Raw genomic sequence first — 21,839 nt, 5'->3', positions numbered from 1 at the left:
ATGAAGAAATCACCAAGCCTTCATATGATGAAATGTTGAAATCATTTGAAACAATTCGATAGTAGATAATGCACAAGAGAAATGTGTATCAATTGCTATTTTAATTATGTCTAGTGTTTGTGAATTTAGAACCTGTTGTGCATTGTTTAAGTATTTCGGATGGTGATTTTTCTACTTAACGAATTTTCCGCATAAGGATCTTTTTATCGCCATTTAACGACTTCGTTAAATAGAGATCAGACTGTATTTAAGGTATCGATATGAAATCATTGAGTTAAGAAAGAATCAAGTCGAAAATCTATCGCAAAACTATAAAAAATGACTTGCTGTTTATAAGCAACAGCGATTAAATAACCGTTAGTTAAATGTACGGTTTTACCTCTACTACGAAAATTATTGGGTAAATGAGTAATTGTGGTTCCAATTAAAAAGATGAAACTAGGAAAGACTTTTTATCATTAGCAGTTGACATTGACTTGTTTGGGGAATATAAACCTAAAAACATTTCTTTAATTAGGTTATGCAATCACCCAATATCCATTCTACGTTTTATCACTCATAGTCGTATTAACTGGTCCAGGTGAAGTAGTTACTACAAATTATTAAAAGTTATTTCTCTTGAATTTTGTCAAATATGATGGCGGTTAAAGCTTTTATTCCAATCTTGGCTAACTCACACTTTAATTTAAACTTTCAGATATCATGTGTTAGAACTATTTCAAAGCCTCTCAATTTAGCCACGAAACAACTAGTGAAAGGTAAGTTTATTGAAAATCGAAAAAAATATGAAGGTGATTTCGAGAATTGAAGTTCATTTCTTGCTTTCAAAATTGCTCACGTTTGTTTCAGAAATATTACTTAAATTTGAATTGAGTTGATTTAATCGAACTGTTTTAAATATATATGTCACTTTCATATTGTTATGTATGTATGTATATGTAATTTTCATAACGTGATAGAATTGATTATTTATTATTATTTTTAATGTGCTTAAAATGATGTATTCTAATTTATTAGCAATTTTGTTGTGATATAAAGTGTTAAGGGGTCATCTTCCCATATTGAAATCTGGTGTAATATTTATTTATACTTTAAACATTAGTTCATTAAATATTAAAATTTCTAATTTTATTTCCTTTCAATGATAAATGTTTTTCATTTGTTGACAGGAAAATTAAAACAGCATATAATTTTTTTAAATAAAAATATACATTTTAATTAAATATTGAAATATATTTTTTCGCTAAATATGATTTTTTTAAAAATAAAAGGTGATGATTTTTAAATTATCAGGTTGCTTTAGTGGGCTAAATTCTTTCTGGCACATAATAAAATACTTTCAAAAATTAAAGGAATTTTATGAAAAATTTTTGTATCTCATTTTCATAAAATTACTTCAATATTATTTAATTTTTTCAAGCTGAAATGAAAATAATTTTCCGTTAAATTAAATCAAAGTAATTCATGAAATTTATAAAATTTTCTTTTCTTTATTTCTTATACATTTCAATTACATGAAATAAATAAGCATTTTCAGGAGAAACATTTAATTATTAACTTAAATATCTTTATTATATTTAAATCAGAATATTAAATCATTTTTTTGAAATAAAATTGAAAAAAAAACATTTTTCCAGCTAAAAAATTTAAAATTAATGAACAAAGTTTCTTTAAGAGTTATGAATTCAAAATATAAAACTAAACATTTTTCAGTTTAAAAAAAAATGAAGGATTCAAACTAAAATTAAAAAAAAGAAAAACACGTTACCAAAAAAAGAAAAGAAAAAAGAAAACAAAGAATAAAAAAAGAAAAACACATTAAGAAACCAAATCAAAATGAAATTTCGATGATTTTTTTCCTATTTAGTACATTAAGTTATAGATAATTTAGTAAATAAGTTATAAACATTGTATTATATAAGCACTAATTTCTTAAATGCTTTTATTTTTATCGTGTAAAAACAAAGATAAAAAAGAAGTAAAAAAAAACACAGGTTATCCATTGGAAAAATGGTTGTTGGCTATTTTTTTTCAGTTTGAACTGCAGGTTAGAATTTCTGATTCTTAATTAAAGCAATAAAAACAAAAGTATAGTTCAAATGATTAAATTCTCTTTTATTCACAACTCAAGAAGTATTTATGGGATCTCACTGGTCCCATACCTAAAAAATAAACTCACCAACTTAATGCATAACAAAATTAAAAGTGAAAAAAAGAATTTTAAAAACTAGTGGGCTACGTCCCCTGCTCGCTAACGCTCGCAAACCCCCGAAAATTGCTACGCAATCTTATATGGTTTGCCTTGGAAACCAGGCTCGCTTCACTCGCTACTAACTTAGGTGCGTTGCAAATGCACAAAATTCTAAGAATTCAAAACAATCATTCAAATCCATATAACAACTTTCTTTAAAAAAAAATTTACATCTTTTTAAAAAATGCTAAGTCATTAAAATAAATTTGAATTAAAATAAATGACATGTAATTCGTTAAGCATATTAGAAATGTGCTTTATTCGTGATATAAATCAAAAATCGTCAAATAAATTCGTAATATATAAATTCGTGAAAAAAATCGCTTTCGACAAAATACTAAAATAGAGATCTATCGACAAAGACTACTTACTTCTGCCTAGCTTATTAGTATGTGATTGCCGCAGCTGATAGGGTGAATTTCGGAAGAGATCACATTTGGCGAGAATGCTCTCTCTGGTTATTTCCGTTTCCGTTTTTAAAAGCGCTATATGTTGAGCAACCTCAACTAGATTTGGCATGTGACTAATTTTGACCAATAAGAAAATTACTATAATTCTAATTTATTAATCTGGCAACGATATGTTTGCTTTCTCTTCTTCTATGCGAGCTAAAATCGCATTAACTTAGAACTGAAAGCTTAAAAATTCATATGTTTTACTTTAAAAAATGGCTTCCCATACAAAAATCAATATTCGCCAGCAATATCCACCCCTGAATGCAATTACAATAAAATTCAGGAAGGAAAATCAAGGTTGTCTATAATTATTTTCATTGCAAGCATTTTTGGGACTAATTAAAACCTTGGGTTAATTACAACCAAAAAAAGGATATTTGCTTATTCAACCATAATTACTAGTTAGAAGCGTCTAGTTCTATTATAATGCTACTGTTGATTCTAATGCTACTGTAGTTCTATTATAACGATTAAGTTGAAATTAAAATGATCAAATTTTGCGTTACACACAAAGAAAAACTACGAAAATGTTTTTCGGATTGCTTGGTGGTAGTTGTATTTCAGCTAAATGTTCATTGTTATCTCAATGAAATTATTTTTTCATAATCAATAATTTTTATTATTAATCAAGCCTAGCCGTTGTGGCTCAGAATATCTGGAGTCTCCTTGAGGTCAGGCTAACCGTGGGAGGTTCTCGTGGTTTTTCGCTCCATGTTACGAAAATGACGGTTAGTTCCATCAAAAAGTCCACGGAGGCAAATTTCACTCAGTACTTGATACAGGACTCTCCTTGTCGTCTGGGTTGGATTTAAAATCACAAGACTACGGAGTTGAACATCAGTAGTCGTAAACACAAAATTAGGTCAGCTGTTCGACGACGGTTATAAAATTATGAATTAGATAAATTATCATCCTTCTGAACATAACGAAAAGCTCTTCTTTTTAACTCAATCCGTAAAACAAAATAAGCCGCAATTTAAGTATCGAAATACAATTATATTTCTGAAAGCTATAAAAATATCCTATTTTAAATAAAAATTAAATTAAAATTATCAAACTTTATCTTTTAACCAATTCGAAAAACATTTTTGTAGTTTTTCTTAGCGTGTAACATAAAGTTTGATAATTTTAATTTAATTTTTATTTAAAATAGAATATTTTTATACCTTTCATAAATATAATTGTATTTCGATACTTAAATTGCGGCTTATTTTGTTTTACGGATTGAGTTAAAAAGAAGAGCTTTTCGTTATGTTCAGAAGGATGATAATTTATCTAATTCATAATTTTATAACCGTCGTCGAACAGCTGACCTAATTTTGTGTTTACGACTACTGATGTTCAACTCCGTAGTCTTGTGATTTTAAATTCAACCCAGAAGACAAGGAGAGTCCTGTATCAAGTATTGAGTAAAATTTGCCTCCGTGGAGGATTTTTTGATGGAACTTACCCTCATTTCCGTAACACGGAGCGGAAAACCACGAAAACCTCCCACGGTTAGCCTGACCTCAAGTAGACTCCAGATCTTCTGAGCCACAACGGCTAGGCCTGATTAATAATAAAAAATTATTGATTATGAAAAAATAATTTCATTGAGATAATAATGAACATTTAGTTATGAACATTATGATGAACATTAGAATCCAATTACCGCCAAGCAATCTGAAAAGCATTTTCGTAGTTTTCTTTGCGTGAAATGCAAAATTTGATAATTTTAATTTCAACTTAATCATGGCTAAAATAATTTATTTTTGTAACTTTTATAAACATTGTTTTTCGCCGATACTTAAATTGCGAGTTACTTGAATTTTTGGGATGAGTTATAAATATAAACAAAAAAGATATAAAGAGCATCTCGTTATATTCACAAATATAATTGGCTGTCTGTCAAAGATGCTAAAAAAGGATTCATTTTATAAAAAAAAATGCATTACGATTCCTGAACATTAAGCTGGAATTCTTTAAGCGTCAAGCAATCTGAGATATTTTCGTGGTTTCCCTTCACGTGTAGCGCAAAATATGATTGTTTTCTTTTAAAAAATATAATAAAATAAAAATTTAAAAGAAACATAAGGGCAGCAATGTTTAAAGATTTACATTAATTGTGAGTTATTTTATCTTTCTTCCTTGTTAAAACAAAATGAAGAGCATTTGATCGAGGGCAATTCATTAGCAGGGTAGATAGTCTTTTGCGGACGTTGAGAAATGATTTGGCAGATTTCTAATAAATGCTACGAATATTTATTTTGATGAAAAAGATTTTTATTTTTAATTCTCATAGAAAAATCAAACAAATTTACAGTAGCATTATAATAGAACTAGACGCTTCAAACTAGTAATTATGGTTGAATAAGCAAATATCCTTCCTTTGGTTGTAATTAACCCAAGGTTTTAATTAGTCCCAAAATTGCTTGCAATGAAAATAATTATAGACAACCTTGATTTTCCTTCTGGAATTTTATTGTAATTGCATTCAGTGGTGGATATTATTGGCGAATATTGATTTTTGTATGGGAAGCCATTTTTTAAAGTAAAACATATGAATTTTTAAGCTTTCAGTTCTAAGTTAATGCGATTTTAGCTCGCATAGAAGAAGAGAAAGCAAACATATCGTTGCCAGATTAATAAATTAGAATTATAGTAATTTTCTTATTGGTCAAAATTAGTCCCGCCTACAAACTCCAATTTCACCGGAATCGTGCGGAATGGCGATTTCGATTCCGGATTCCGATATCCTCATGTTACGGCAAAGTGGGTTTTACGAAATTGGCAATCCGATGAAAGCTAGTTTCCGATCGGAATCGCTTCCGAGTGGAATAAATTTCGATAAGTTGGTAATAGGGTAATTAGTAGTAATAAGTCGTAATTATTTCGAATCCCATTTCGGCAGGTTTAAGAGTAAGCGAAATCTAGATTCCGACAAGCGTTTGTTTATTTTAGTGATCAAAATGGCACTGATTTCTGTCATTGCTACCGATTAAAGCCAATCTGAAAAACATTTTTGTAGATTTTCTTAGCGTGTAACGCAAAATTTGACAATTTTAATTTAATTTTATTTAAAATCGGGTATTTTTATAGCTTTTATAAATATAATTGCATTTTGATACTTTAAATGCGGCTTATTTTGCTTTACGGGTAGAGTTAAAAAGAAGAGCTTTTCGTTATATTCAGAAAGAAGTTCGTTATATTCACATTATGTATTTCATAATTTTTATCAGTCGTCGAACAGCCGACTTAATTTTATGTTTACGACTACTGATGTTCAACTCCATTGTCTTGTAATTTTAAATCTAATCCAGAAGGCAAGGAGAGTCTTGTATCAAGTATTGAGTGAAATTTGCCTCCATGGAGGCCTTTTGTTGGAACTAACCCTCATTTATGTTACATGGAGCGGAAAACCACGAAAACCTCCTACGGTTAGCCTGACCTCAAGGAGACTCCAGATCTTCTGAGTCACAACGGCTGGGCCTGATTAATAATAAAAAATGATTGCTTATAAAAAATAATTTCATTGAGATAATGTTGAACATTTAGTCGAAATTCTACTACCGCCAAGCAATCTGAAAAACATTTTCGTGGTTTTTCTTTGCTCTTAACGCAAAATTTGATAATTTTAATTTCAACTTAATCATGGTTAAAATAAATTATTTTTACAACTTTTATAAACATTGTTTTTCGCCGATACTTAAATTGCGAGTTACTCTGATTTTTGGGATGAGTTAAAAATATAAATACGAAAAATATAAAGAGCATCTCATTATATTCACAAATATAATTGGCTGTCTGTCAAAGATGCAAAAAAATGATCCATTATATAAAAAAAATTCATTACGATTCCTGAACATTAAGCTGGAACTGTTTAAGCGTCAAGCAATCTGAAAGATATTTTCGTGGTTTCCCTTTACGCGTAACGCAAAATATGATTGTTTTCATTAAAGGAAAAATAATTCAATAAAAATTAAAAAAGCAAACATAAAGGCATAAATGATTAAATATTTACATAAATTATGAGTTATTTTATCTTTCTTCCTTGTTAAAACAAAACAAAATGAAGAGCATTTGATTGAGGGCAATTCATTAGCAGGGTAGATAGTCTTTTGCAGACGTTAAGAACTGATTTGGCAGATTTCTTCATAATAAATGCTACAAATAATTATTTTGATGAAAAAGATTTTTATTTTTAATTCTCATAGGAAAATTTAACAAATTTACAGTTGCATTATAATAAAACTAGACGCTTCAAACTAGTAACTATGGTTGAATAAGCAAATATCCTTCCTTCGGTCCCAAAATTGCTTGGAATGAAAATAATTATAGACAATCTTGATTTTCCTTCTGGATATTTATTCTAATATGCATTCAGTGGTGGATATCGCTGGCGAGTATTGATTTTTGTACGGGAAGCCATTTTTTAAAGTAAATCGTATGAATTTTTAAGCTTTCAGTTCTAAGTTAATGCGATTTTAACTCGCATAGAAGTAGAGAAGACAAACATATCGTTGCCAGATTAATAAATTAGAATTATAGTAATTTTCTAATTGGTCCCCGCCTACAAACTTCAAATTCACCGGAATCGTGTGGAATGGAGATTTCGATTCCGGATTCCGATATGCTCATGTTACGGCAAAGATGGTTTTTCGAAATTGACAATCTGATGAAAGCTAGTTTCTGATCGGAATCGTTTCCGAGCGGAATAAATTTCGATGAGTTGGTAATAGGGCCCTAGTAGTTCTAGAGATAATCGACCCAGTCTGCAAATTCTCTTAATTTCTGACACCAGTGTAGAACAAGGGTTAACAGTTAACGTCATAAAATGAAAGCATCAAACGTTCTCTAATTATGTAATGTAATAAAGATAAAGAAACATTTCAGAAAAAAGAAGACCATCAACAGAGCAAGATATGCCAAAGCCCACATCGGATTATTACATCAGAGATATGACACAAGAAGACATTCCTAAAATTATGGAAATTAGAAAAAAATTGAAGATTCATGATTGCTACTCTTGCTTGCAGACGTGGAACAAAATCCATCCGCAGGGTATATTTTTAGCTGAAAACAAAAGAGGTAATAACTTTCTTTTTTGCATAAACTGCATCCTGCAAAGGGTGGTTAAAATTTAACCCGAGGAGTTTTTTGGTAAGATTTGAGTAAAATTTGAAACGAATATATTTTGATTGTATATGTTGATTGATATGTTGATTGATATTTTGATTGTATATGTTACTGTGAATGACCGAAACAGGTGTTTTTATTTTATAACCGTCGTTGAACATCGGACCCAATGTTTGGGTTTACAACTACTAATGTTCAATTCCGTAGCCTCGTAACTTTGAACTCAATCCGGAAGACAAGGGAACTCCCGAATCAAGTGTTGGGAAACATTTGCCTTCGTAGAGGACTTTTTGATAGAACTAACCCGCATTTGCGTTGCATGGAGAGGAAGATCACGAGAACCTCCAACGGTTAGCCTGATGGCAAAGGGACTCTTAACCACGTCTACCATTGAGGATATTTCACGTCAGCACTGTGTTTGGTGCAACGCGGATGCGGATTCGTATCGACCCACCATCGCTGGGATTCGAACCTGGTTCACCTCATTGGAAGGCAAGGGCTCTATTCCCATGAGCCACCACGGTTCGTAATTGGTGGTGGTTGACTTCTACCGGTGAATGTTGACAATCACATAGTTGCTTTCGTGAATGTAATATATAATGGGTCTAGTTAAGTGTCACTGCCCGGTATACATTTGCTTTTTATGACCTACACCAATGTTTTTTTAAGGTTCAGTGGCACTGCCTGACCTGCATTTGCCCGGTATAGACTACGCTGATGTTTTTTAAGGTCAAAAACCACTACCCAGTATGCATTTTCTCTGAACACTGATCTTTCTCCCAATCTATCCTCAGCAGATATTAAAATATCGAATAAATATAATAATATCAACGATTAAATTAAAATCAAATCGGTTATAATAAATATTTCGGACATTTACCACAGCGATTGTTGACATTCACCGGTGAAAGTCGACATTCTCTTGATCTCTGTACTTCACGGTAACATACAGTATATATTATTTCCGACGGAAAAAATAGCTTTAAATTTTCGCGTCCAGTGGCGCAGTAATAAATAAAAACGATAGTTCCAAAAAAAAAAAAAAAAAAAAAAAAAAAAAAAAAAAAATTCAAAGGATAACATTAAATTTTATTTTCTTTTACACTAGTGTACTTCATAAACTTACCCTGTCGGTCAAAAATATGCGCTCGGTTACACGTGGTTTAGCAGTACAGCACATTCTATTGGCATAAATTCAAACGATTCTTTAGAGAAAAAACTCCCAGCCATATACGATCGTTATTAAATTTAATTGAAGTTTCGTTTGGAAGATATAAAAAATATCACGAATTACGAGGCGCTGATTATCGTCTGCTTAATTTTAACCATCCTGTATGATACTTTGCGCGAATGGGTCAAAGACTCTAACTGTTTCGCTTTAAATGCTTGTTTGCTAGATAAGAAAAGTGATCTCTGAAACAAAGAAAGAGGATCAACCGGTTTTATTACATGACGAGCTTCGCTTCTTGTTTTTACAAAGAAGGTAAAATCTTCAGAACCAGTTAATGTTTTTATGCAGAGCAAAGTTTTGGCTTTTTATGAGGCAAATGTTTACGTTTTTGATAGGTTAGGTTTTGCTATCGTAGGTTAGGCTATCTTAGTTTAGCTCGCTTACGTTTTTGCCAGCTTAACAGTTAGTTTAGTTTCCTCACAAAATGAAAATTTGACAAGTTGTCCATTGAATGGAGTTGCTTAACGTTATAATCCCGCAGTGGATTGATCGTAAAGACACTGTTCCCAGTGGAACACCGAAGTCAAGCATCACTGGCTGCTGTCAGTAAGCGGACGGGTGATAACTTTGTTCAGCCTGCTCAAGGATCGAGGGGGAGCGGTATCGGTCCTCATTAAACTGTTCTACCATAAAGTGCTTGACTTGGCATGTAGGTCGTCGGGCTACCAAAGAAGGGGAGCAATCCCCTCTACAGAGGATCAGAATTGCGATGGCATGTCTTCGAATCTACCTCAGGGATGTTTCCCAGACCTTCGCCAATAGCCCATTGTGCAGCTCTAGTGCGACGTAAATAAAGTATCTACGTACATACCTTAACGTTTTACGCGTTTTTCTCAATAAAGCTACAAAAATGTTGATTGTTTGCATCAAAAACGTATCACTAATATTTCCGAAACGAGCATCGATTTTATTCGATGCCTTATAGCGTGGGTTCAAAAGAGTAGTTAAGACTTTAAGGGGACTCTAGAAAAGTATTTTAAGGTTGTTTTCTAGAGGAGGGTTAAATTCATGAATTCTGGTATCGAAGAATTACTTATATTGCTGACTCAAAGTATGATGTTAACGAAGTTATACTATTAAAATTATTTATTTAAATTTTTTTTAAACATAAAGCTGATAAATATTTCATATGTATATCAATTTTTTTAACATGTTACTGATATTTTTAGGACAGATTGTTGCAACGGCTGCATTTGTTCACAATTCAGATGAAGTATGCATTGGCGGCCTTGTTTACGTTGATCCAGAATATAGAAATATCGGCCTAGGGAGAAAGGTAATGATCAAAGCATTTAAAAGCGTGTCCCGAAAAACGAAACGGTGTTATTGTAACATGTTTTGAATTTTTTTTGTCTACGTTGTGAAATTAATTACGAAATTCATTAATAGAGGGCGCTGGTGATTGAGACAAAAATATAAAACACTGTTTTCGAAATAGCTATCAATTGCTGCAACAACGTGAAGCTGTCTGAAAACGAAATAAATTCGATATACTTGGAAATATTTCAGTTTCAACAGTCTTATATGTTGTAAAAACATTGTTCTTTGGTTTGCGAAGCGCCATCTGTTGAGAAGCTAAATTAACAAATAACACAACTTCAGGAGCACCCATTTCTGCTCTTTCTAACAAACCGTTCGTTGTTTTTTCGTTAATTTATTTTAAATCGTCGGTTAATTTTGGGAATACCCGGTATTGAAAGGTGAAATACGATCTAGCAATTAAGCTAGTTGTGATGTCTTTAATTCAGTTTTCTTCTATAATAAATCGTCATATTTATTTCCCTTCACTTTTTTACTAGGAATCTGAGAATATTTTTCAATGGCTAGATTACGGCAAACCATGTTTACACAGTGTCAAAAGATTTATATACATATCGCAGCAATAATCGTTGAACAAACGTATAAATTAATTTTAATCGATGCATTCACGCAGTCCAAAATTGATCTTCATTGAAGTCCCTAGTGTTGGAACAGGGATCACCTAACAATCTTAAATGGAAACCCTTTTATATTGATTGTATGAATGGAGGTAGCATATATATTCTGTCAAATATATATTTTCTTCTATATATATATATATATAAATATATATTCTGTATTCTATTTCTCAACCCTGACTAAACTGGTTAATCAAAGCAAATTTTGTGCCTGTTTTTTATTTATGGATAGTCACTGAATAAGAGTATCTATAGTTCGTCTAAAGTAAGAACTTCCTTAGCCATTCGTCTAGAACCATGGCGGTGACTATGGTAACGAGGTATAACTATTTCAAGTAGGGGTGTGGGGTCATTGTTTAGGACAGGTATCGACTCGGTTCGGCGAGAGAAAGGGAATCTTTTTCTTCAGTATATTGTGTTAGCCCCAGAGTGAAGAGAAGCTACCCTCCCTGAGATGAGCTATTCTTGTTTCCATGGCAGCAGACGGCCTCAGACTTTGTGGAGTGGGGAGTTCTTACAGTAGACAAACTATAAATGTAATCAGTTTACTCTATCTTACAACATTAATGTTTTCTATTATACGCTTATGACTGCTCACTTGCTTTAGCAAGTTTTATTTTAGTAACTTATTGCCAACGAGTACAAAGAAATGCCATCAGTTTTGGGGCAATATTTGTAAATAAAATATGCGTCTGAGCGTCTCCCGGTTGGACGCATTTCCTATTCTTGACACTTTTCCATTCTTCGTTACACATTTTTGGTAAATCTTTTTTCCACTGACGCAAGTATATTCCGCTTTTTTTCCGTAAAGCCGTGATGGCTCAGGGGATAGAGCACTCGCCTTCCAATAAGGTGATCGGGTTCGAATCCCAGCAATGACGGGTCGATACGAAATCCGCATCCAGCTGGCACCGACCACAGAGCTGACTTCAAATATTATCAGTGGTAGACGTTTCATGGTTAGAGTCCCCTTCCAAGTAGCGCACATGCGGGTTAGTTCCATCAAAAAATTGTCCTCCACGGAGGCAAAATTTCTCCCAATACTTGATCTGATCCAGGAGTTCTCTTGTCTTCTAGATTGAGTTCAAAATGACAAGGCTACGGAGTGGAACATTGGTAGACATAAACCCTATATTATATAGTATTATTAACCCTATATTACTAGGTATTATATTTAATGACGGTTGAAAAATAAAAATTTTTTATGTGCTGTCGTTTAGAAAAAATAAGATTTGCCGAAAACATAATAAGCGAAGAGAGTGGAAAAGTGTGGAGAATGAAGAAATCGCGCTAGTTTGGGACGCATACTCAAAGAGTGCAGTGTTGTAATGTTTTATAGATTATATAACTTTGATTTCAGGTTCTTGAACTAGGTGTAGGAGAAGTCAGCCAGGGTAGAATCCTTTGCGGAAATGCAGTCAAGAATATGACACAAGTCTATTGTGACATCGTGATGGGAGCCCCTAGAACCGACTACACCCTATTCAAGAATGAAACATCATGTTACGTCAATTACAATTCGCTCTCAGAAGATCTCCCACCAGGTGTCGCCCTAAGACCCTATCAAGACGATCACTTGGACTTGGTGAGCGCATACGACTACAACCTAATGGGCTATGATCGCAGACACCTGCTGGAATTGAGTTCTAGGGAAGAAAACAGTCAGACATTTGTAGCTCTGAATGGTAGGGAGTGTGTGGGTTTCGGTTCTGTTAAGTTGAGTTGCATGGGTGCTGCTCGAATAGGACCTCTCTACGCAGATGATGCAACAATTGCGGAAGCATTGTTGAAAAATCTTTTAAAATCATTTCCTCGAGGGAGAGGGATTATGATGGTGACACTGAGTAATAATTCTAAGGCGAATAATCTTATGACTAAGTTATCTGTACCTACAACCCAAGAATTGGTTCAAGTTTTTTCTGAAAGAATACTTGAAGTTGATACACATAAAGTTTACGCGCATTTTGATGTAAATTTCTGCGTCTTTTAAGCTTTGAAGTCCAGACCTACCTATCAAATGCACTATTTTATAGCGATGTATAAGCTGACGTTACTGCACTAACTTCTCAACTGGAAATTCATCAATGATCCACCAGATCCAAGGATCTTCCACGCTTTTCTATTGGGAAGGGAATACGAAACGCCCAATAGGAATAGTACGAATTTGTAAAATTTAATTTTAATTAAAAGTTTAATTTTCAATTAAGAGTTTAATTTGTATTCAATTATTTAATATCAGTCGAAAAAATTTGAATGGTAAGGTATGCATATTTTTTAATTTAGTTCAAAATATGCAAATTTTATATGACAGATTACAAATTTTGAACGAAATCTGTCGAATAGTTCTTGAGAATCTGTATATTTAACGTTTCAACATTGAAAAACTTAAAAGTACTCTGATCTCAACAATTTCCTTCAAATTTTGTATTTTCTTATTTAAAATTAAATTTTATAAAATGTTGTAAAAAATTGTTTACCTTTTTTTCGACTAAAGTTAATGTATATGTATAATAATGTATATGTATAATAATTAATTTTTAAAAAGTAAATTTTATATGGAATCGTCTTTGGATAATAAAATTTTGTAATTGTTTGCAAAACTTTTTCGATCCATTTCAAAAGTTCTGGAAATATTAGGAAAATGAGCAAAAAACTGATTTTAATATAAATGGTCCAAACATTCGACCTCCCACCTTCCAAAATAGGAAAAATTTCGATTAGGACCTTATTTTCCAAATTGTGGTTTCACTCCATATCATATTTTATAACCGTCGTTGAACAGCTGACACCAATTTAGGGTTTACGACTACTAACGTTCAACTCTATAGCCTTGTAATTTTGAACCAATCCAGAAGACAAGTAAACTCCTGGATCAGTGCCCCCAGAGGTATGATTTGTTATGGGGACATGGAGGACTTTGTGACCGAACAGATTTAACATGCATCAGTCACCATTTACTACACAGAGAGTCTTCGGCATGCGGGGATCGAACCCACGACCTGTTGGACATGGGCCCAGTATCCTACCAACCAGGCTATCCCGGCCCCCATATTTTGGGGGTCAAGAGCTGGATTCTGTCATAAAAAAGCATGTTTATTCAGAGAAAGCACGTTTTCATGCCAGATTACATAACTTAATGAATCGCTTGATTTAATTCATTAGAATATTTAAGATTAGGCATTCGGACCATTAACATTGAGTCATAGTACGTGTAAATCCGATCAGTAGATAAAAAGTTAATCAGGGTGTTTACTTTTTATTTTGCACACTGTACCTTTCTTTTATAGGTCATTTTGCCTTGATGGTTTAAAAACTAATCTTTGTAAAATTGGGACGTTTCAAAATAGTAAAAGTGTTTTCATTACTGAGTATTCTTTTGAATTGCAAAATAAATGATTTTTTTTTTAATATGACATTTTAAAGATTACACCGACCGGCCTGTGTAGGGGTTAGGGAACTGTCCTTGCATCAGAAAGGATCTGGGTTCGAATCCCGGTCAAGGCATGGATGTTTCTTCTTTCTCTGTACTAACTGTCCTTGCTGTGGGTACAGTAAGGACACAGTAGACCGAAGAAAAGGTGGGAGCAACGTAGGCCCACCTAATATGATGCCCCTGAAAGAGTGGTCAACAAATCTGCCCTTCACCTGCCTGTATGACCTAGATCATTCTCCAGGTGCGCATTGGTAAAAAAATTAAAGATTACCGTTGGTGAATTTCGATTGAAGTACAGTTGAAAGTGAATAATTCTGAATTTTTATCTAACCCTAGAATTCTGTTCATTGTTTAACTTTTCTGTGCGATTGCTAAAGGTGCAGCGGTCTAATGTAGGAGTTTGGACTGATTTATGATGGATCAACATAAAATCAAATTGTTTAGATGGATTCCCCAGAACCATCAAGAATTTCCATTAAACTATCATGGAAATGTATTGTTCTAACCATCACGGATTGATGGTCAATGAGAATCAAATTTCTCTTGATGATTAACCATCATAATATTAAAGTAATATTTTCCATCTAGGAATGATGGAAGTTTGTTCGCATATCAAAAACCACGAACGCATAATGAAAAATGTTGGATGATGGTGACCATCAAAGGATGTTGGACCATCGTGAATCACCCTGAAACTAACATAAACCATCAGAATGTTTTTATGGGACCTTTGACTTGTGTAAGCATTCGGCACGTCGCGGAATGTGATGAAATCGTAAATTTGGGGAATAAAATTGTGTTCTGGCAAAAGTATTGGCGAAGGATTTTTTCCACTAGAAAGAAAAATATATATTTAACTCTATCCTCAAAACTAAGCCAAAATGAATTTTTCTAAAAGAAATCAGTATTTTCATTCTTCAATCTCAACTTGTACTACATTTGATCTTTTGTAATTTATAACCATTGTGACTTTGTATATATCAAAATTTTCAGTAAATACCTGCTGACTGGTTTCGTTCCTAGGCTGGGGTGGAGCCGGACCAGTAGCCAAGCTTTGGGCTATATGGTAAAGGGTCCATAACGACGCAGGTACAGGTCCAACGCTTGGAGAAAAAAAAATTATTTCCATTCGATTACAGTGATTTTCGTTAGTTGCGTCGCATAACCAATTAGAATTGAGTCCAAGTAATATAAGCCTGAAACAAACTACCTTAAACTAGTTTTCTATGGGGGGAAAAAATTAATCATAAGAACTTGTTAAGATTTGCATTTTTCGAATATTAGCGAATACTTTTGATATTTGGATTACCGTAAGGTTATGGGGATATCCCAGTAACTCAAAAATTATAAGATAAAACATTATGCGTAGCTGCCAACGTGGATAGGAAAAAAATCCAGAAGATTTTACGAAATAATATAAATTTCATTATAATTGCTGCATAATGTACCAAATATTTTAAGCACACGGAATTTTAGGGATTTTTATAGACATCAAAATGGAAAAACGGCAATATTTTCCAGTTATGATTGACATTAGACATACCTCAAATGTTATGTATTATGTTTGCTCATAATTTCGAATATTAATAGGCATTCAATTCATCAAAGATAGTTGAAAGATTTTTATAACTAATTTAAAAAGAGAGTTCTGAATAAAAACAAGCTAAGCATTTTAAAACCAAAAAGTTATGCACTGATTTCTATAGACGATACTTATATAATTTAAATTAGTAATACATATTCAGTCAATTTTTGGAAATCAGGAGAATTTTAATAGACCAGGAGAAACTGGCTTCCAGTAGAATTGGCAGCTGTAATTATATGATATCTAGAGAAATGATCAAAGAACATTCAGATATTAAATGTTATTGATGTTGTTATTATTTCTTGAATTATTTTAATCTGAAGTTGAAGATTTCTTCTTTCAGTTAGTTCCTCAATATTCCGTCATTGAAGAACATTTCTTCTTTCAGTTAGTTCCTCAATATTCCGTCATTGCAGAACATTTCTTCTTTCAGTTAGTTCCTCAATATTCCGTCATTGAAGAACATTTCTTCTTTCAGTTAGTTCCTCAATATTCCGTCATTGAAGAACATTTCTTCTTTCAGTTAGTTCCTCAATATTCCGTCATTGAAGAACATTTCTTTTTTCAGTTAGTTCCTCAATATTCCGTCATTGAAGAACATTTCTTCTTTCAGTTAGTTCCTCAATATTCCGTCATTGAAGAACATTTCTTCTTTCAGTTAGTTCCTCAATATTCCGTCATTGAAGAACATTTCTTCTTTCAGTTAGTTCCTCAATATTCCGTCATTGAAGAACATTTCTTCTTTCAGTTAGTTCCTCAATATTTCGTCATTGAACAACATTTCTTCTTTCAGTTAGTTCCTCAATATTCCGTCATTGAAGAACATTTCTTCTTTCAGTTAGTTCCTCAATATTCCATCATTGAACAACAGACCCAATTTTTTGAGTTTACGTGTACTAATGTTCAATTCCGGAGCCTTGTACTTTTGAACCTAATCCAGAAAACTCCCGGATCAAGTATTGGTAGAAATTTTGCGTTTGTGGATTGCTTTTTGATGGAGCAAACCCGCATTTGCGTTACATTAAGAGGAAAACCTAGTCTGACGGCAAGGTTACTCTAACCCATGATCCTTCTATCACTGAGGATATTTTACGTCAGCACTGTGGTCGGTGCAAGTCGAATGCGGAATTCGTATCAAATAACTATCCCTGGGATTTGAACCAGGTTTACCTCATTGGAAGGCGAACGCTCTATCCCCTTAGCCACCCATTGAATTATAGCTAATTCAATGGACAGGAGACACTTTTTTTTTTTAAATAACTAAATTAAAGAAAGGCGAAAATAAAATTCTAAATCTTTTTGGTATGAAACATATTTTACCCAAATTTATTACATTTTCTGAGCTCAGAAGCACGAAGTAACGAATAAACCACAACCAATTCGCAATGATTTAATTGTACAATATCTTTTTCATTTATAGAACATATTTAAATGTTCATGTAAAATTGAATATTAATTTCACAGCATGCAAATTTTAACTGATATATTTGTAAATAATACTTCAAAGAGGTGTGTACTTTTTTAATCTTAAATATAGAATACAATAAACATCCAGTCAGAATAATGCCAGATTTGCACAAAATTATGCAAAAAATTATGCAATATATATATATATATATATATATATATATATATATATATATATATATATATATATATATATATATATATATATATATATATATATATATATATATATATATATATATATATATATATATATATATATATATATATATATATATATATATATATATATATATATATATATATATATATATATATATATATATATATAGCACACTAAAAACAAAACCCAACAAAAACGGAAACAAAAAGAAAACGGAAGTAAGGTAATAGTAGATAATATCAAGCGCTAAAGCTGCTTTAAATATGATCACTATAACATAGCACAAACAAACAAAGAGAAAAACGAAAATAATTAATAAGTTTTATTAACTGCGCATAAGCTGCAAGTATATAGAACTCATAATATAAGCTAAAAAATTGAGAAAATATGGGAAAAAATACAAAATAATGACAAGAGAAAAAATTATTAGCAATAATTGCTAAAAATTTTTTCTCTTGTCATTATTTTGTATTTTTTCCCATATTTTCTCAATTTTTTAGCTTATATTATGAGTTCTATATACTTGCAGCTTATGCGCAGTTAATAAAACTTATTAATTATTTTCGTTTTTCTCTTTGTTTTTTTGTGCTATATATATATATATATATATATATATATATATATATATATATATATATATATATATATATATATATATATATATATATATATATATATATATATATATATATATATCTGATATGATACTCTCTTTTTAAACAGAGCTCGTAAGGCCCTTAAGATGCTGGAATGGGGGCACGAAAACTTAAAAGATTTTTTTTCCTAATGCCCGCCTGTGTTAGCATCCGTCAATTCAGGCATCTACAGGGCGACAGATATCTGTGTGGCCTAAGGATTCCTAACGAGCATCAAACATTCTCAAAATTAAGTGTTCATTCACTGGAAAATTTAGTGTTTATTCAATTTAAGAACTGTTCCTTCACTTGGTTATCTTACTACTTATTATTTAAACCACCAAAAGCTTAAAACAATATTATGTAAGTTATCTAAATTTTTTTTACGTAATTTGTATTTAATAACAAATATGTCGACATGCATTTAATAACAAATATGTCATTTAGCTAAAATTACAAATTTTGAACTTTTTATGATTTTTTTTTTAAAGACAAGCTAAGCTTAAGTGTTTCTTCACTGGTTAGTTTACCCTATAAGATTTTGAGAAATTTGCGATGTTGTGAGAGATGCTTAAAAATGTTGACTACGTATTTTTATTAATATTTATAAAATATATATTCAAGAAATTGATGAATATTTTATTCCAAATTTATTCATTCGTATGTATATTATTGAAATTTTATCAGTTATTGAGAAGAAAAAAAACTAAAAAATGAAAAATAATCACATTAAAGAAGCACAATCTGTTGTATAATCATATTCTATCAGAAGCATGCTTTTACATGCTCTGAATAAAATGTATTTTATTCAATAAAATGTTTTATTCAAATTTCTTTACTAAATTGCAAATAGAATTTTAGACGACTAAAAAAGAAACATCGTATTTTATAGCTTAAAAAAAATGAAAAGATAAGCAAACGATTATTAGCGAAAAAAATATGAATGAAATTTTATGCTAAGCGCGCGAAGTCAAGTTCCTCGCAAGTTTATCACATTTTAATATTAATCGCCCCATTTAATCATTTCTTCATTGTCGCCAAATTATTTTTTTAAAAATAATTAATTTTAATTTTTCTTAACTTCTAATAAATAAAAACAGTTGAAACTTTAGATTTTTCAATTGAAAAATATGTAGATTAATATGGTATAAAAAAATTCATACCTTATAATTCAAAAATTTTTCATCCTAAATTTAATTAAATAATAAAAAATAATTAACAATTATTAAAAATTATTTTTTTCATGAAATTATCTTTGAGTAAATGAGTTTTATGACTGGGTGAAATTTTCTTCGAATTGCTTTATTAGTTTTTAAAATATGACTAAAAACGTAAAAAGTGAAATTAACATTAAGGGGTACGAACTCTGGATCGCTCTCCTGACCAAACTATGGGGACCATATTTCCCAGATTGCGGCTAATATTTCGAAGGTTAAGAATCCAAATATGTAAGAAAAAATATATGTTTATTCAGAGAAAGTACGTTTTTGTGTCTGATTTCGTAACTTAATTAATAGTTAGCACTAATTAATTAGCATATTTGAGGTCACCCGCAGGAACCATTAAGATTAACACTTAGTTCGTGAAAATCCGATCATTAGAACGAAAGTTATTCAGGGCGATATCTTTTTTTTTTTTGCGGACTGTACAAAGAAAACTGAGCAGTGTGAGCTTTAGTTTCTTAAAGTTATTCTGTATCCAGATTTGCTGTCTTTATTTTCTAACCCTTTTTTTTATAGTTTGATTGTGAAATATTCAGAACATTCTAATTATTTATTTACATTAACTAAAAATGTAAGTAATTAATAGGTGTCTACAAGATAATAGGGATCAACTTATATATTAGAATTATTTCGTTTCATATCTGAACACCAAGAAATATATGAATTTTCATTTATGTGAGCAGAAATAATGTTTGAAAATAATTAATTAATGATACTTAGTTTGGGTAGACTATACTTGAGGGTGCCCCCACCAAGTTGTGATCGCGATTGATCGCCAAGCTGGGCGATGTTGAAAACCAATCATGATTCTGATTGGTTTAGATTTTAATCGTGATTCTGATTAGTTTAGAATTTATCGTTGTTTTTAAATGAATTTTTAAATGTAATTTCAGAGATCCGTTAGTTCTACTTTGGATACCGGCTGGTAAGGTTATTTTTGCTTCTGGAACTAAAAATGAATACTGTCAATAAGATAAATCTTAAGTTTCTGTACGATTTTAATATCAATGAAGAAAAAAACAGTGATTGACTGGTGTATGAATAAAGGTTTAATTAGTAATAGATATAAATGTCCTGTTTGTGGGTTACCACGGCGGTCAGGGCAAACAAGTATGGCGCCAAACATAAGCCGCCAATTTCGCCAAGGGGCACCCTCAAGTATATTTTCCCCCTTAGTTTTAATAACCGGTGCTAGAGCTGCTTAGTAATATTGAGCCTGAAATATATGACGAAATATAATTATAAAAAAATAGTGCGAGGAGTCCCTCCGCGCGGAAGAAGTTAAACTTCACAACCTGCGACGTTAATTGTAGAAGAATCAGCAGTCATAGAAGGATTCAACGACTCTTTTTCCTGCTCCGCTCTCTTCCGTGCTCTGTAATGACAGTAATATTGTGCATTTTTCCCTCATGGACCTCTTGAACCAGTGGAAGTGCTTGTGGTTGCCTCATCGTCTCGCCCTGGAAAATGTATTTGTATTAATAATGTATGTGAATGCGTCATAATGTAATTTCAGAAAAGAAACAATCAATTGATATTCACAAGAGACGTACCTTGACATAATCTTAAATCCGTCGCATTGTCCGTGGGATTGTTTTCACTCATTTTTTACAATTGTTATCCACTAAATTTGAAAATAAAAAAATACTATCCTATTAAATTGTATGTGTATCAAATCAAACTAAAAAAAATATTTATGGAAAAACAATAATTTTACGACTTTTATTATTTTTATGCTAGTGAGAACCAAAACAATATGGAAATAAATGAGGGAAAACTGGATCCTACCACGTGATTTCCCGGCCAATAAAAATGTAGCGTTAAACGTTTAACGCAACCTTGTTGGAAGTCGCATTAAGAAGTATAACTTCAAAAATTAAAAAATTCATGGAAAAATATAATATCTAAAAACGTAGGCAACTTATAAAGTCATAGTATAGAATAATGAAAAGTGATAAAAACCGATATTAATATAATAAAAAATTATAATAACGATAAATACAAAAAAAACTATATTAAAAAAAAATCAAACGTACATTAGGATGCATCAAAGAAAACTTTTATTTTGACGTATCTCTTTCAATCGTACATTCACCATCCGAATAGTTTTTATTTTCTGTAAATAATGATAATAATTTCCCGAAAATTTTTATAATTTATTTCTATAATGAGGGATATTAAATAGGATAAAATGTCTGATAAGGAGCTGTGAGGGCTGAGGGGATAGAGAGTTCGCCTTCAGATGAGGCAAACCGGGTTTGAATCCTTATCCGGCTTGCACCGACCACAGTGCTATCGTGAAATATCTTCAGTGGTAGATGGATCATAGGTTAGAGTCCCCTTG

The 21,839-nt window shown here is 31.7% G+C and overlaps 1 protein-coding gene across 4 annotated transcripts; it reads left to right on the top strand.

Moving 5' to 3' along the window:
- Positions 1 to 444: 444 nt before the first annotated feature.
- LOC147806557 (uncharacterized) lies at positions 445 to 13,589 on the top strand. Of its 4 annotated transcripts, none has more exons than XM_087169450.1 (5): positions 445 to 580; positions 698 to 758; positions 7,579 to 7,773; positions 10,222 to 10,328; positions 12,350 to 13,589. In XM_087169450.1, the coding sequence occupies exons 3-5, from the start codon at positions 7,608 to 7,610 to the stop codon at positions 12,977 to 12,979; spliced, it is 903 nt and encodes a 300-aa protein (XP_087025576.1). In that variant the 5' UTR covers positions 445 to 580; positions 698 to 758; positions 7,579 to 7,607; the 3' UTR covers positions 12,980 to 13,589. The 4 variants fall into 4 exon arrangements, with proteins under 4 accessions (XP_087025576.1, XP_087025577.1, XP_087025574.1 ...); XM_087169451.1 differs by having other exon boundaries at positions 698 to 762; positions 7,586 to 7,773; positions 12,350 to 13,120; XM_087169448.1 differs by having other exon boundaries at positions 461 to 758.
- The last annotated feature ends 8,250 nt before the right edge of the window (positions 13,590 to 21,839 follow it).

This window comes from Parasteatoda tepidariorum, chromosome 8 (assembly GCF_982258835.1).
Source record: "Parasteatoda tepidariorum strain Cologne lab strain chromosome 8, Ptep-v5.0, whole genome shotgun sequence".
In the NCBI taxonomy this organism is placed as follows: Eukaryota; Metazoa; Arthropoda; class Arachnida; order Araneae; family Theridiidae; genus Parasteatoda; species Parasteatoda tepidariorum.
The sequence above is the reverse complement of the archived record's forward strand: the minus strand, read 5'-3'. Positions and strand labels throughout refer to the sequence as shown.